General features: G+C 39.1%; 1 protein-coding gene across 5 annotated transcripts in view; it reads left to right on the top strand.

The window, feature by feature from the left end:
* Positions 1-15,639, top strand: part of WDPCP (WD repeat containing planar cell polarity effector) — a 183,203-nt gene that overhangs the window by 66,173 nt on the left and 101,391 nt on the right. For all 5 annotated transcript variants that reach the window (XR_014217731.1, XM_082215763.1, XM_082215765.1 and 2 more), the window contains exon 8: positions 6,869-7,002. Coding sequence is in view for 4 of the 5 variants with exons in the window: in XM_082215763.1 (XP_082071889.1) it covers positions 6,869-7,002 (134 nt within the window). In the remaining variant the exon portion in view is untranslated. The remainder of the gene's footprint in view (positions 1-6,868; positions 7,003-15,639) is intronic.

The raw sequence follows: 15,639 nt of genomic DNA, 5'->3' as shown, positions 1-15,639 counted from the left end.
CATTTGCTCCAAATTCTTCAGGTCGGGCATTGTTTTCTTTATCGGAGAAGACTGAGGCAAAGAAGGCATTGAGGAGTTCAGCCCTTTCTGTGTCCCCTGTTTGCATTTCACCATCTTCTCCTCTGAGTGACCCCACTGTTTCTTTGTTCTTCCTTTTGCTACGAACATACCCATAAAAGCCTTTTTTGTTGCTTTTAACCTGAGTTTGCAGGGCAGCAGTTGAAGAAGGAGCAAAAAGGGTTTTCGTGTGTGTGTGTGTGTGTGTGTGTGTGTGTGTTTCTTTGTGGCTGATTAGCTGTTTTCCCTGTGTAAAGGTCAGAGGGGGCAGGGTTTCTGTTGAGGCAGGGGATTAGCTGTGGGAGGAGCTTATCAGAGTTAGCAGGGCAGCGGCGCGTGCCTAGCGGCGCGCGCAGTTATATCCATCTTTTAGATTTAGGGGAGCTAGTCTCAAACGTTTGTTGGGGGAGACCTAGGTGGTTTTTTTTTGTGTGGGGGAAGTTATTTGTCCTGTCTTCAAGCTTTTTATGATGGAGGACCTCTGTAGCCACCCCCAACGACACGATCTCAAGATGGAAGGGGAGGGAACAGCTGCAGTCGCCTGCGATTCCTGCGCAATGTTTGCCATCTTGCCAAAGGTTGCAGGCAGCTTTACCTGCAGCAATTGCATGTTGATTGCCCTCTTAAAAGACAAAGTCCAGCAACTGGAGGAACGTGTAGCTACACTCCAAAGAATTAGAGAGCTGGAGCTCTTCTTGGAAGCAACAGAGCACACTGTCTCCACCAAGGGGGAGACAGGGGACTCCCCTGAGAAGGAGTCTAGTTCACCAACACAGGAGCCAGATATATGGAGAAACGTGACTCAAAGAAGTAGGAGGCCCAGGGTTCCATCTGATTGTTTAGAAATACACAATCACTTTGAGGTCCTCTCCCCTAGTATGGAAGACGAAGAGCAGACTCCATTTGAGGATCTCTCCCTCATTACAGTCGATCAGGTATATGAAGACGAGCAGCAAAGTCAGTCCTCAGGGAATGTGCAGGCAACCTTGAAACGGACAGCTCACGGAAGAACCCCGACCAAACCCAAGAGGAGGCGTGTAGTGGTGATAGGGGATTCCCTACTGAGGGGAACAGAAGCAGTGATCTGTGGGCCTGACAAGATGTCTCGGGAAGTGTGCTGTCTCCCTGGGGCTAAGATCCAAGATGTAACTGAACGACTGCAAGGAATCATAAAACCCACTGACGAATACCCCTTCCTCTTGGTTCATGTGGGAACAAATGACACTGCAAGCAATAGCCTCCAGAAGATCAAAAGAGACTACGAGGCTCTCGGCAGGAAATTGAAGCAACTAAATGCACAAATTGTCATCTCGTCTGTCCTCCCAGTTGAACGACGTGGCCCAGAGATAGAGGGGAAAATAGTGGAAGTGAACAGCTGGCTTCGCAAATGGTGTAAACAGGAACGGTTTGGATTCTTAGATCACGGACTGCAGTTTCTTGAAGATGGACTTCTGGCAAGTGATGGGCTGCACCTCACAATGGTTGGGAGAAATGTTTTTGCCAAAAATCTCAGAAACCTCATCAGGAGGGCTTTAAACTGACTAATGTGGGGGAGGGAGACAGTGCTCCTGAAGGTAGGAGTCTATCAATTGATGAAGATGATCATCCAAATGTCATAGACCAGATGGAGCAAACAGCACGCGGACCTAGTGGTGGGAGGAAAAAATCCTTAAATAAGAGACACGGGGGAATGATTAATGGACTTCAATGTCTGTACACTAATGCGCAAAGCATGGGAAATAAACAAGATGAGCTTGAGCTCTTAGTACAGCAAACTAAATATGACATAATAGGCATCACTGAAACCTGGTGGGATAAGTCCCACGATTGGAATGTAATAATGGGGGGATACAATCTATTTCAGAGAAACAGACCAGACAAGAAAGGAGGAGGAGTGGCGTTATATGTCAGGGATGTGTATACCTGTGAAGAGATCCAAGATTTAGATCCTCAAAGCCAAAGTGAGAGCATTTGGGTCAAAATTAAGGGAGAGAAGAATAACAGAGACCTCATTGTGGGAGTTTACTATAGATCCCCAAGCCAAACGGAGGACATAGATGATGCCTTCCTGGAACAGATGGCCAAGCATGCAAAAGGAAGGGAGATAGTAGTAATGGGGGACTTCAATTACCCGGATATTTGTTGGACGTCAAACTCAGCCAAGAGCTTAAGGTCAAACAGATTCCTCACTGGCCTTGCAGACAACTTCATTGTCCAGAAAGTGGGAGAAGCAACAAGAGGAACAGCCATTTTAGATCTGGTCCTAACCAATGTTGATGACCTGGTTAGTGGGGTAGAAGTGGAAGGATCATTAGGCGCGAGTGATCATGCTCTTCTGAAGTTTACTATACAGCGGAAAGGAGCAGCCAAGCATACTAGGACTCAATTTCTTGACTTTAAGAAAGCCGACTTCATAAAACTTAGGGAAGTGCTGGGTGAGATCCCATGGACAACAATACTAAAAGGAAAGGGAGTTCATGATGGCTGGGAGTTTGTTAAGAGGGAGATAGTAAAAGCACAACGTCAGGCAATACCAATGAGACGGAAACATGGAAGGTGCCTTAAGAAGCCAGGGTGGCTATCTAAAGAACTTTTAACTGAATTAAGATTAAAAAAGGATGTGTACAAAAAATGGAAAAGGGGGGAAACCACCAAAGAGGAATTCAAACAAATAGCCAGCACGTGTAGACACAAAGTCAGAAAAGCTAAAGCACTATTGAAAAAAATGAACACAAAGCATGTGGCTTTTAATGGTATTAGACAAAATCTTAGAGGATATCTATCAGTTGTTATTAGTCAGGATAACCAATGGAACCTTCATGTGCCAAGTGCAATGTACCGTCAAATAGCCCTTGTGGAACTCTTGCTTCTATGCTTCTCTTGTGAGCTTCCTGCTTCTCTTGTGAGTACCCTTATCTGTGGGAAACAATCCCTTTTTAAAAAAAAATAGACTTTGAAAACTAAATACTGTCTGAGGGACGTGATGGATAAAAATTGCAGCCCTAGTCTTTAAATAATCTTACATCACGTTTTTGCATGTATGTGGAAAGCCCTGTACAGAAATACATTAATTTCACAATTGCCCTTCTAAGTAATTCTGTCTTATAAAAGGACTGCTTGATACAAGGTTCCAGATTATGCTTCTAGCTGAAACAAAGCTGTACTTTGTTGTAAACTAGTATGCATTAACTGTTACAGCAATCAAATAGTATGTACAGTTGTCCAGAAAACATATGATGAATTGCAAAATAGGAAATATGTGTTTTTTCCTGTATTTGAAAGACACTGGAAGGAGTGATATTTTGTAAGCTAGTGAAAACTCATCTGTTCACTTGAGCCTGCCTGGGCCTTTGGTTTTTATTGTTCCTTAGATATAGCAGATGAACATTTTTATACTTTCATTGGGTTTAATGCATTTTAATGGATTAAGTTATGTTGTTATCAGTAAACTTGCTTCAATACTGGGGCTGCAATTTTTGTCCCTCATGCCCCATAGACAGTATTTGAATGGCTTGCAGTTACAAAAGTCTGAGGTGAACTCAGTTCAAAGCTTTCTTTAGAATAATACCTTGACAGAGGCTTTCTTCCAGAAAGGATATTAGCATTGTTGATGTTCCCAAGCAGTAAGCAGATTTTATATTTATTAGTGCTAATGTACTTCCCATGGGTGGTATAGATAGGGTGACAGAACCTGCTTGGTTCAAGTAGTTAAAGCTTGAAAGAGGCACGCTTGCCACTCTATCTAGAATAGGTAACAACTTGTGTCTTGAGCCAAATCCGTATAACAGAAAGATCCTTTAACTTAAGTTGCACTTGTCACTCCTAAACAGTGTACTGTACAGTTCATACATAGCTTTCATCTAGCCTTTACTGCTATACATTACATACTGTATTTAATTTAACTGCCATCTGAGCAGTTTAAAATTACAGCTGCGCTAGGGAAAACAAACTAATCAATTAATTGAATAAATTTAAATACATAGTGGGTAGGATCCTGTATTCGGATTGGGGACCCAGGTTCAAATCCTTGGACAGGTCATGAAAACTAAAAGGTGCAGATTGCCATACCTTTGACATCTCATGAACAATAAAACTGGGGAGGGGATTATTTATTTATTTAGATTTTCTTGATTTACAGAAGGATGTGCATTGTCACTTTTTTCTTATTGTAAAGTTTTTCTATATATCAATTACATATGATGTGAGGCATTAGTGTTCTATATACAAGGTTAGGGAAGGAGAAAAGAGGGGCAATAGGGGAGAGAAGTGGTAAACATTCTTATATTTAGTGTGGGGTTTTTATGCCCCCATCATTTGGGTGGGTTCTCTTTCTGTTTCTTTATTGTATTTCCTTGGTAGTGAGAGAGTTTGGGTGTGGGGCCCAAGGTATGGTTGGCTGTGTTTAGTTGGCTGCTGTGAGATTTGTTTTTGTTATTTATAATAATTTTTATAAGGTTTTACAAATATTTTCCAGCATAACATCATTTTTCTATAATCATCAAAACTATATTTGGCTATATAAGCCTAAGACTTCCCTCATCCCCGACTTTTGGTTTTTCCACCTACTCTCTAATATTGCATTTTTGTAAGTTTTTATTATTATTAAACCTTAGTCTTTATCAATCATTTATATATTATACTTAATAATAATTCATAATCATTTAACCTTACAAATCTTCTTGTAACCCTGCTAGCGATGTCAATTGTTTACAATTGTCTTTCAGATATAACATAAATTTATTCCAGTCTTTCAGAAAAGTCTGGTCCTGCTGGTTCCGAATTTTCCCCGTCAATTTCGCCCATTCTGCATAGTCCAATAGTTTCATCCGCCACTCTTCTTTCATTGGTATCTCTTCTTGTTTCCATCTTTCGGCTAATAATATTCTTGCTGCAGTTGTTGCATATAAAAACAATGCTTTATCTTGCTTATGTATTTCTCTACCTACAATACCTATCAAGAAAGCTTCTGGGGTTTTTTTTAATAGACGTATATCATTTTCCAAAAAGCCTTCACCTCCTTACAAACCCACCACATTTGATAAAAGGTACCTTCTTTTTCTTTACATTTCCAGCATTGATTATTTGTTCTATACATTTTTGCTAATTTCACTGGTGTTAAATACCATCTGTACATCATTTTCATTATATTTTCTTTAAGCAAACTGCATGCAGTAAAATTTATTCCATCTTTCCACATCCTTTCCCAATCTTCTAACTGTATATTATGACCAATATCTTTTGCCCAATGTATCATTGCAGATTTAACTTCTTCATCATTTGTATGCCATTCCAATAGTAACTTATACATTTTTGACAATATTTTTACTTTATTGCTTAATAAATCCAATTCAAACCTGGATCTTTTATATTCAAATTCATTTTTCTTTTTATCTTTAAACACTTCATTTATTTGACAATAATGCAACCAATCATATACCAGATATTTAACTTCCTCATAAGGTTTTAATTTCCACTGATTATCTATTTCCATCACCAAATCTCCACAGGTGGCCCAATTTTTTCCACATTTAACTTTTTTTATAGTTGTTGCCTCCAACAGCGACAACCACCATGGCATTTTACACTCTAATAAACTCTTATATCTATTCCACACCTCATATATTGATTTTCAAATTATGTGGTTCAAAAAACCTTTGTGAACTTTTACCTTCTCATACCATAAATTTGCCACCCAAATCTGTTATCAAATCCTTCCACATCTAATAGATCTGGTGTTTTTTTTAACAATATCCAATCCCTTAACCAACAAAGGCAAGAAGCTTCATAATACAATTTCAGATCTGGTAGAGCGAAACCTCCTCTTTCTTTAACATCTGTAAGTAATTTAAATTTTATTCTTGGTTTCTTCCCTTGCCAGATAAATCTTGTAATTACTTTTTGCCACTCTTTAAAATCACGCACACCATGTAAAATCAGGATTGACCGAAAAACAAACAACATCTTGGGTAGTACATTAATTTGATTACTGAAATTCTACCCCATAGGGATAATTTCATTCTTAAAAGAGATTTCCTACATCCGCCATTCATCCTGAGGCTACTTCCAAGAGATTTATATGATAACATACAGAAAGTTTTAGGGAGAGATATTCTAAATTCAGTGTAGCATCTGTGTAGAAATTAAAATGAGTAGCATAGGCCTGATGCGATGGTTAGCAAGGAGGTCAGTTCTTGACAGCAAATGCTGAACACTTTCACGCTTTATCTGTAGTAGTACTTTCTGCATATTGGCAGTTTTCTAAACTTCAGAAGGCTGACAGTTGGGACAATTCACTTCTGGTATGTTGTATGTGAAAACTTCCCAGATTTGTCTGTCCTTTGACTCAACAGCTGCAAGAAACTCAACTGCTGTAGTCGAATCTGCCACCTCTCTGGTACTTTTTCCCCCATGTATGCTTGATTGCAGCTGAATAACAGTATTTTCACTCAATCAGTGAAAGCTATCATAAAAGAGAGTTAGATTTCAAATTCTAAAATAACTGAAGAAGAAATGAATATAGGATGAGAAAGCATTATTATATTACAGAAGGGATTTGGAATATGATAATTTATTTAGCTGTACTTAATCTGAGTACCCCCTAAGCTTTATTTCTCATTTCCAGCAAGATCCTGAGAAGATGAAACACTGCTGTCCTTTAGGAGATCACAGAATGCTGAATGTAATATTTTAAGGTGTAGCACTGAAAATTTGCTTTTCTTTCCCCAGTGTCTCAGTGGAGACTTCAGTAATTTGTTTTCTTGGTGGTGACAGTCAGGTATTACAGTGTTGACAGTTTTTCTTTGTTTTCCAGCTGTTCTTACAGACAGTTTCATGATCTTGTCCTTTTGGGAGCAAAGCAAACTCTGCTTTATTCAGTTCACAAAGAAGGCACATTCTCCTGATGCAAACATAAAGCTTGAAAAACTCTCCTCCTTGGATTTTAAGGTACAACCACCTGTGATGTTTGCAAGTTTGATCATTATAATTATGGGCAAACATATACTAAGAGTGGATAGGTAATAAGTGTCTCTTACTAAAATATCCAAAACTAATTTTGAAATTGTAACTATTTGAAAGGTTCTAGTTTTTTTAAAAAACTGAAGCTTGAAACAGCCAAGTATTATAGATAACTCTTTTAAATGACTCCCAGAGATAAAGTAACTTTAGGCAGACTACTCTTGGATTAACTGGATGGCATTTTACCATTGTACTGTTGAGAGTGTATTAACTTATGGTCTCTGTGTGTGGTTTGGGTGTGTGTGCACAGTTAGGGGAAAAAACAATGCTGTCCAGTTGTAAAGACTGTGGAGAGAATAATTGGGTGCACTCTTCCCACCTTGGATCAAATCTATGCTTCCAGGTGCCATAAGAAAACTTCAGAGATAGTGTGCACCCCGGAAATGATCTCTTTCAGCTTTTGCCTTCTGGAAGAAGGCACAGGGTTATAAAGACTAGGACTAGCCGCCTGAGAAACAGTTTCTGTCCAAATGCGATTTTGGTTTTAAACGCAGTGTAAGGAGTCTCTGTGGGAGTATATTGTATTTACTGTAATTATGGGGTATCAGAGTTCTTAGGGGGCTAACCAAGTTGGGATAGCTGGGATAGCAGACTTGTTGGTTTTTGAATATCTGATGTAGATTTTTTTCAGTTTCGTTGTTCTGTATGGGACAATGACAATAAGGATTATCGTATTGATTATCGTATCGTATCATAACTATTATGCTAAGCATCTATAGTATAGGATTCTAAATAAAATGGGTTTCTGTCTTGAGTTAGTAATCTAGTATCTCCTATATTTGTTTCTATAACAGAGATAATTTGCTCACCATGTGTCAGGGAACTGCCATCAGTTCAGGAGGGAGAGAGCAAAAGCCAAATGAATTATAGAGAGCCTACAGGGATCGTGGGAAGTAGCTCCTCTTCAACGGAGGAGAGTAAACACGCCTCCAGTGGAGAGGAGGTGCAGGAGTCGGAAGTGGCCAGGCGGTCCCAGGACTCCTTGCCTGGGAGAAGCGGGGAAGAAAGGAGTCCTCCGCTGCCCACGCCCTCTTTGTGCAGAAAGCATCCACGCAGAGAGGGGAGGCGCAGACTGGGCATCAAGAAGCTGCTTTGCTGGGGAAAGTTTAGGAACCGCCCACTCACAGATTCTGCCAGCGATTGAGTTAGCCACGGGAGAGTGGCGCTCCGGACAGATAAAGTTTATTTTGGCAGCAAAACCAAGTAGGGAGCCAAGTAGGGAGATATTTGCCTGCTTGCTCTTGAGCAACCCCTTGGAAACATAACACCATGGAACTGGAGAGCCACAGATATTCACAACAGTATAGTAATTTAAAATAAAATAATGGTACAAATGATGATGATCTTTGCAAATGATAATAATTGGGAGGGTCTAAGGCAAGTGTTAAGGGGCCAAGTCTTCTGCAAATCTGGCTGGATATGGCAGCCCACCCCCCTTTATGCATGAATGCTGTAGAGGAGGTTACTGTATGCGACAGAGATCCAGAATCCAGAGCAACATAGATGATATGTGCTATTTAGCTTTGATACAGGGGTTTTGAATGAATTTTCCCCTTCTTAACGTATCTGGAAAATGTACAAAATATGAGGCTGGAGATTCTTCAAAGCAAATAAGTAAACTTTTTTATTTCATATTGTCTCTTTTCAAAATACAGAGTGGAGATTAGTAAAGAGGCTGCTCTCTAGTGCATCGAAAGAATCCCTCCTCCCCTCACCCTAAGTGGTACTAGAATGCAGAATGCAGGAAAATGTTTTGCTCACCAATATTTTTCCATCCTGCCACTTTTTTCTTCTTTTATTTTATTTTTGCTTAATCGGGTTTATAGCAGTAAGGCTGGCTTTTCTTGGATTATGTTACACTTTTTACCACATTAAATTATAACTTGTTTGTTGGGAATACTCTCTGCTAGAATGGACATCAAATACATTTTCCAGGCTGTTTCAGTTCAAGGCCTCCTTTCAGCACTGACTTGTGTTTGCAAGATTGATCCAACCTCTGTAACATGGATTTGAGACAGTTCACTGTTCACAAGGAACTGAGCTGATATGTTGCTTACTTCAAAATGATGCACACTTGTGCCTGGCTGAGTATTTGTTAAGCATGGGCTTTTAGTACCCATGATCATGATCTGTGGACGTTTAGCCTAACTGCAAAGCTATATTGGGAGGGCAACTGCTTTGATAATTTATTTTCTAACCATGTTTCTGGACCCATATGCATAGCCCAATACATATTATGCCAGAAACATTATAAGTATAACTATTTAAGAAAAGAAGGAAAAACCACAGACAGCTTTGATCCATTGCGGGGGCGGGGAGTCAAAGCAGTATCAATAACACAATATTTATTAGGACCATCTAAAATCACAAATCAGTAAGCTACCTTTTGAGTTTAACAGAACTCTTCCTCAGATTTGATGTTTAAAAAACAAAGTTCCTGGTTGAGGGCACAGTGGAAATTCAGGCTGGAATATGCTAACAATTTTAAAATGATAATGCAGGAGACTCTTTGCAGATTTATTAGGTTAGACTGTGACCTGTACATATGGCCACAGGCTGTGCCAAGGTATTTAGAGAAAAATAAGTAATGGCACTCTTATTTTGAAATTATGAATAGATAGTTATATCTGCATCTGGCACTTAAAGGAGGTTTCTTAAAGGACCCCCTCCCCTGGCCCAGTACACCTCCAAGCCTGGCAGAAAAATAAAATTCAGAGAAGCACTTTGGAAGGACAAGCCCTCACTTTTCACAGTTAGTTCACCATGTTATTTATACTCAGTTTTTCTACAAAAGTATCAAAAGAACCAGACTTACCAAATCTTATAAACAGGAGGGAAGGAGGGCTGTGTGGTTTCCATGCTGCTGTCTTTCTCCCATTGCATGTTTCACTCTGCAAGCTGTTCCCACTGATACACTCTGGACTTCATTTTGGAAAATTTATGCAGCACCTTGAGCCCATCTTTGTGGCAACTTACTTATGAGATGCCCAAGCTCACAGTGTCTTCAGTCTGTTATGTTTCCCCAGGAATTGAGCTAGGCAGGAGGATGGTAGCAGCCAGGTGTTTGCCACATTAAGTGCCCTAGCTGCAGGGCGGCAAAAGATGAGATTGGTGATTATTTTTTGATATTTTTAGTAGGCTCCAGTTTTCAGCCTTATCAGAAAACTTACGGAAAACTGAGAATTCATAGACCATGTTCCCAACAAAATCAGCGAACTCATCCAGATTGATACAGGTAATATTGCCAGATTGATACAGACGAGACCAAAGAAGGCGCAAGGCACTGCTGCTCCAGTGACACCTGTACCCGCCTTCAAGGCTTACACCATTAAATTTCTAAGGTTCCCCAATTAATAGTATGTAGTATCCATTACCCAAGAGAATGGCAAACTGGAGCCAGATGGCTGGAGGCCATTGCTCGGTTCAACTCCTGCACCCATGTGCCACTGAACAGTCTTCCTAGACCAAAGTGGTATAAAGAAGTGGAACCTTTGTCACTCCCATCATCCTTGACCATTGGTTATGCTAGCTTGCCTGAGCAACAATGTCTGATAGAGCAACACTTGTTGAAGAAAAATCAACATAGCTTCTACAAAGGCAGCAAGAGCAGCTTGTGTATGAGGTGGAGACAATGGCGCTGTTCTGGTGGCAGCAATATGCTTGTCTGGGCAGGGTAAGGTAGCAGCAATGAGGTCAGGGGAGCTCCAGGTTTGTACATGTACGTTTGTGGGGCTGTTGCCCCAGTGCTCCTCCCATCTTACTACTACTGCCTTGCCACATCCCCATGCCAAAGAACACAGTACTGCCCAGAGAACGCTGCCTCCACCTCCTCTTCATTGAGGCAGCACTGAAATGTAAGTCTTGTCTCACTAACCCTTTAGAGTTCTTTGAGTGTCAATATGCATCTAGATAGGGGTGATCTAGTAGGCATTGTAATTAATAGACTTTAAGAAAGCTTTTGATAAAATTCCTCACAAAAGGGTCTTGATTCAAGAACAAAAGTTGGCTACAACTCATAATTAGTGTCGAGGAAATTTAACCAGAAGCCTGGCTTAGTTTGCCTTAGTTTAGTGTGGCAGTAAAAAAAAGACTGGAGAGGAGCGGAGTGACTGCACGCTCTTTTCTGCAAGCCTAAAGATTTGCAGGGGCTCATTTAGCCAAGGTTTGGTTTAGCACAGAGCTTTCCAAACTGTGTCGCAACACATTAGAGTGTCGGCTGCAGTGTGTCACACAGACACTCTCCGCGCTCCTCCCAGGACTGGAAAGGGGTAACTTTAGCCTCTGATTTGGTAGTAAAACTTAATTACTGTGTCGCGAAATGATGCATGTCTAAAATGTGTGTCACCAACATGAAAAGTTTGGAAAGCTCTGGTTTAGCATGTTTTGTGAACCAGGCCACTGAGTCCGGACACTGACCATGCCCCCTTCCCTTTGGAGTGACAGCATCCCATGTTGGGTTGCCATTCTTTCTTTTTTCTTTTATTTCATAGAGTCAATCTTTTTTTTAAGATCTCCTTCCAGGTCATCTTCTCCAGCAGCAAAGTTAACCCTTGCATTTACATTTTCTTCTTTATAGGTATTATCAATGAAAAACCTGCTGCTTCTGTAACAAACTGTAGAATAAAGTGTTAGAAATATCTAGAAATATCTATATATCTACTTGACTCCTATTATATATCTATTTTTATTTTGTGGGTATTGTAGTGGTTTAGTTCTGATAGACTTGGCAAGAGTTTGGAAGTTCTAATCTTTACTTTCCTTCGATTGATGCATGCATGTATTAAACGTTCAAAGGGATTATGTTTTTACAACTACTACCTATAAAACTGAATACAGCATAGGAAGTGGCATTATGTTATATATCACTTTAGTGTTATTGAATTGTAATTTTCTTTTTAAAAAATGTATCATAGATTACACAGTCAAAAAACTCAAGAGTTGAAAAAGACGAACTAATTTTCCCCTTAATTTCATTTTTTCTTAATTACTCAATCCAGCACCTCTGCATTTGGGGGGGGGGGCACAGTACACTGCTTACATGTAGAGGAGGGAAACCAGCAAGCACAGGAAGGGTGGAATATTATAACTCTATTTATTCTCCATTGTTCACCTTGCTCTTAACTGATGGGATCTGACCGGTGCTGTCTTGTTCAGACAACTTTCACCACTAGTAACTGTGTGAGTCTGAGTTACTGAATTGGTCCATGGGAAAGGTGTCTACTGCTAGGCACCATCACCTTGATGGGAAAATAGAGTAAAGGAGGTGGGGAGCAGTGGAAGTGTGTTTGGAAGGCCTTCTTCTCTGACCTTTCCCCCTCAGTCATTCACACATTATTATTCATTTAGGAAATTTATACATTAAATCCCCCCAAAATTAAAGAAAAATGTTCATATAAAATAATTCCAGGATAGTTTACATAAAAATATCAGCAAAGACATAGAATATAATTAGCTTAAAAGCATTGTATTTAAACTAGATTGCCATTAGTACACAATAATTTAGTTTTGGAGGGGCAATTACAGATAAAGCAATTAGCCTTAGAGGGGGGAAAAAGAAAATTACTAACTTTAATATCTAATAATTTATTTGATTGTGAGCTCTGTCAGCACACATCTTAAAAATACTACCATTCCATTTCCCCTTTTATTCTTCTAAATTCCCAGCATCTTGGAAAGTTAAACCATTGACCTTTTACAAGTTTTTCATTCCTATAGCTTTTTAATCCATTTCAATTTACTGAGGAGTCAGAAGGGAGAGTACAAGGAGTTAATGTTTACTGTGAGAGAACAACAGTGGTAATTACTTTGATTTCAGTTCCTTTTGATGTGTATTCAGGGGATGAAGAGGTCAATAATATTATGACCATGCAAATAGAAAGAAGTTCTTTTGGCCATAAAAAACAGCAAAGGATTATTAAAGCATTAACCTTGATTTTTAATGGCCTTGGTTGAGTGGTGAGATCACAATTTGGATGAGCCTGATTATTTACTAAATACAATACATAAATGCAACGGGTTCTTAACACCCATTGCACTCTGGCATTATCGCATTACTGCCATCCTTTGTTGCCTTGCAGACAGGAATATGAAAGCAATCTGTCATGTAGTGAGACTGGCTCCAGAAGCATTTCTCTGATAAGAAGACCCCCTGCCCTTTGCTAGTGTCTGGTCCAGTAGGCTTAGCCATGCGCTTAATCCCCAGAAAGTGGTTCGATTATTGCTGACCAGCAATAGCAAGATAGGTTTTTTCCACCCCCCTAGCTATCAACCTTCCATTAATTCCTTAAGCAGAAATGTGGTGCAATCTATATTTCCTTGGCATGTGTCACCCAGATGGTGTACTGCTCATGTTTTCAAATAACCATGCTCCAAAATAACATAGTTTGAATAATAAATTCCACAAATCCTTTTGGAGGAATAGAGGCACACAATTCTCAAGAGCCACATAAACTTTACGCAAGATGCTATGGCTCATCCATATTACTTGGCGAAAAGTACATCTTCCCTTACAGCACTTGGCATTCTTAATCCAGGAGAAAAATAAATGGTACATCCAAACATTGTAAATGACCTTTTAATGTTTGAAGCTGTGTCTCAAAAAAGTAGCCTTAGCCTTTTGGTCAGTATTGCAGGAACTTAATATGAGTAGCATTAAATCCTTACATGCAGGTCGATGCTGTCAAGCAACCATGACTGTGTGTTTTGGTATTGATTGGAGTCACAGCAGTAAATTCCTCCTTAACTCATGTGCTTCCTTATCCACCTATAAAACTAGGGACATAAGTATCTCTGCTTACAGTATTCTTTTGTTTACATGTACAAATGACGGGATGGAACTCATACATGAGTACATGTCGTAATAGTGAAGCTAGTTCCTAGATGTTTTCAGTATTACGGTTACATTTAAATACAAATTTAGATGTAATCTATACATAATCAAGCACTGTTAATCCCATTGATTTCTATGGAAAAATTAAGCAAAATCCTTAAAATGTAACATTGAAAAAAAGAACTGAAAAACTCTCAAATTTGACCCATCCCATCACTATATGTAATGCACATACCATTTTTACTATGTGCAGTAGTAATGCATAGTAATTATTAAAAATGAGCAGTGTGCTTTTCCATATACCAGTATACGTACAGGATACAGCTTAATACCTTTTTTGATCCATTTTTCTCATCTCACAGAAAATATTTTGAAACACATTGTTTGCTGGCTCATTTGGAGAAGAGATTGTTGTTCACAATTTTTATTTTGGTACAGTAAGACAGCAGATAAAAGAGTTGTGAAAAAAATTGCAGTCACCCTCACTGTGATTCCTTTCATAAAAAGCAGATAGAAATAGCTACTAAGATTAAGCACTGACCACAGAATGTAAGAGTGAAAGTTAAATAAATTTAAAGTAAAGAAACAGCTACACGATAAAGCAATTTTTTTTTAAAACTACCACAGCTTGAAGATGTTAATGTCAGTTGTTCTGCATATTCCAAATATGTGTAGTCCAAAAAGAGCTACAGAATCACTACATAGCCCAGTGAATGACACATGGTGCCCCGCACCAGTTAAGGGTGCTAAAACCATATATATATATTAATAAATAAATAACATTAAAAATAACATTTCTCCTTAGGCTAGCCTGTCCAGATACATAGAATGTTGACATGTGTTTTAATCTGGTTTTTAGCTTATCATTAATTTTACATATTTTTAATGTTTTAAATAATTGTTTTAACTGTTTTTGTTGATAATTTGTTTTATTCTTCCTTTAAACTGCTTTTAAGATTTTTTTACATTCAAGTGGTGTATACAACCTCAGTGTCACAATCCAAATGTAATTGACAAGTGGGCCTTGTAACTGCTTAAGTGTAAAAAAAACAGAAGTTCCACTCACTGACATCCTATAACATGTCTAGTTTTGCCCTTAATTTTAAGTTCAGCCCTACATGTTGTGCAAAGCATCTGCAAACTTAATTAAGATTCATACTCCTCAAATAGAATACATTTATGGACAAAACCCAGCTACTTCTTTTAGGTTTTAGATTTTCAACAGGAGAGTTAGGCACAAGTTTAAATATATTGTTGTTGTGTACTTACATAGCACCATCTGTGAACAGTGCGCTTTATAAAGTCCGGGTATGATAGCTTGCTACCCAGTGAAGCTTTTCATCTAAAATAGTCAAAGAGAAAATGGAGGCATGGGAGAAGAATGGGTGTTTATGTCAAATTCATGATTGTTTTCAATTATTTCTCCCACTGCCATCAGTTGAACTTAAACGCCTACGGTTGGCTAGATCTGGAGCTTCCATGTTTTTCTGACCCTTGGGCACCTTTTCAAACCAGAGAAACACATGGACACTAAGTCCACAGCACAAGCTATTACATTATTACAACAGAAACTTCTTTCAAGCCTGATTTGGGTTGGGGTAGGAGTGAGGAAGGCACTCTGTGGGCACCAGGGACAGCCGCCATAGGCACTGTGTGCCCCACACAGATCATCCACCAAGGTGATCAAAGCTATCTCTGTTTCATAACTACCTGAAACTAGATTGATGTTCATAATT

Source organism: Podarcis vaucheri (genome assembly GCF_965113315.1).
Source record: "Podarcis vaucheri genome assembly, chromosome: 3".
NCBI lineage: Eukaryota > Metazoa > Chordata > Lepidosauria > Squamata > Lacertidae > Podarcis > Podarcis vaucheri.
This window is presented reverse-complemented; position numbering and strand designations above follow the sequence as displayed.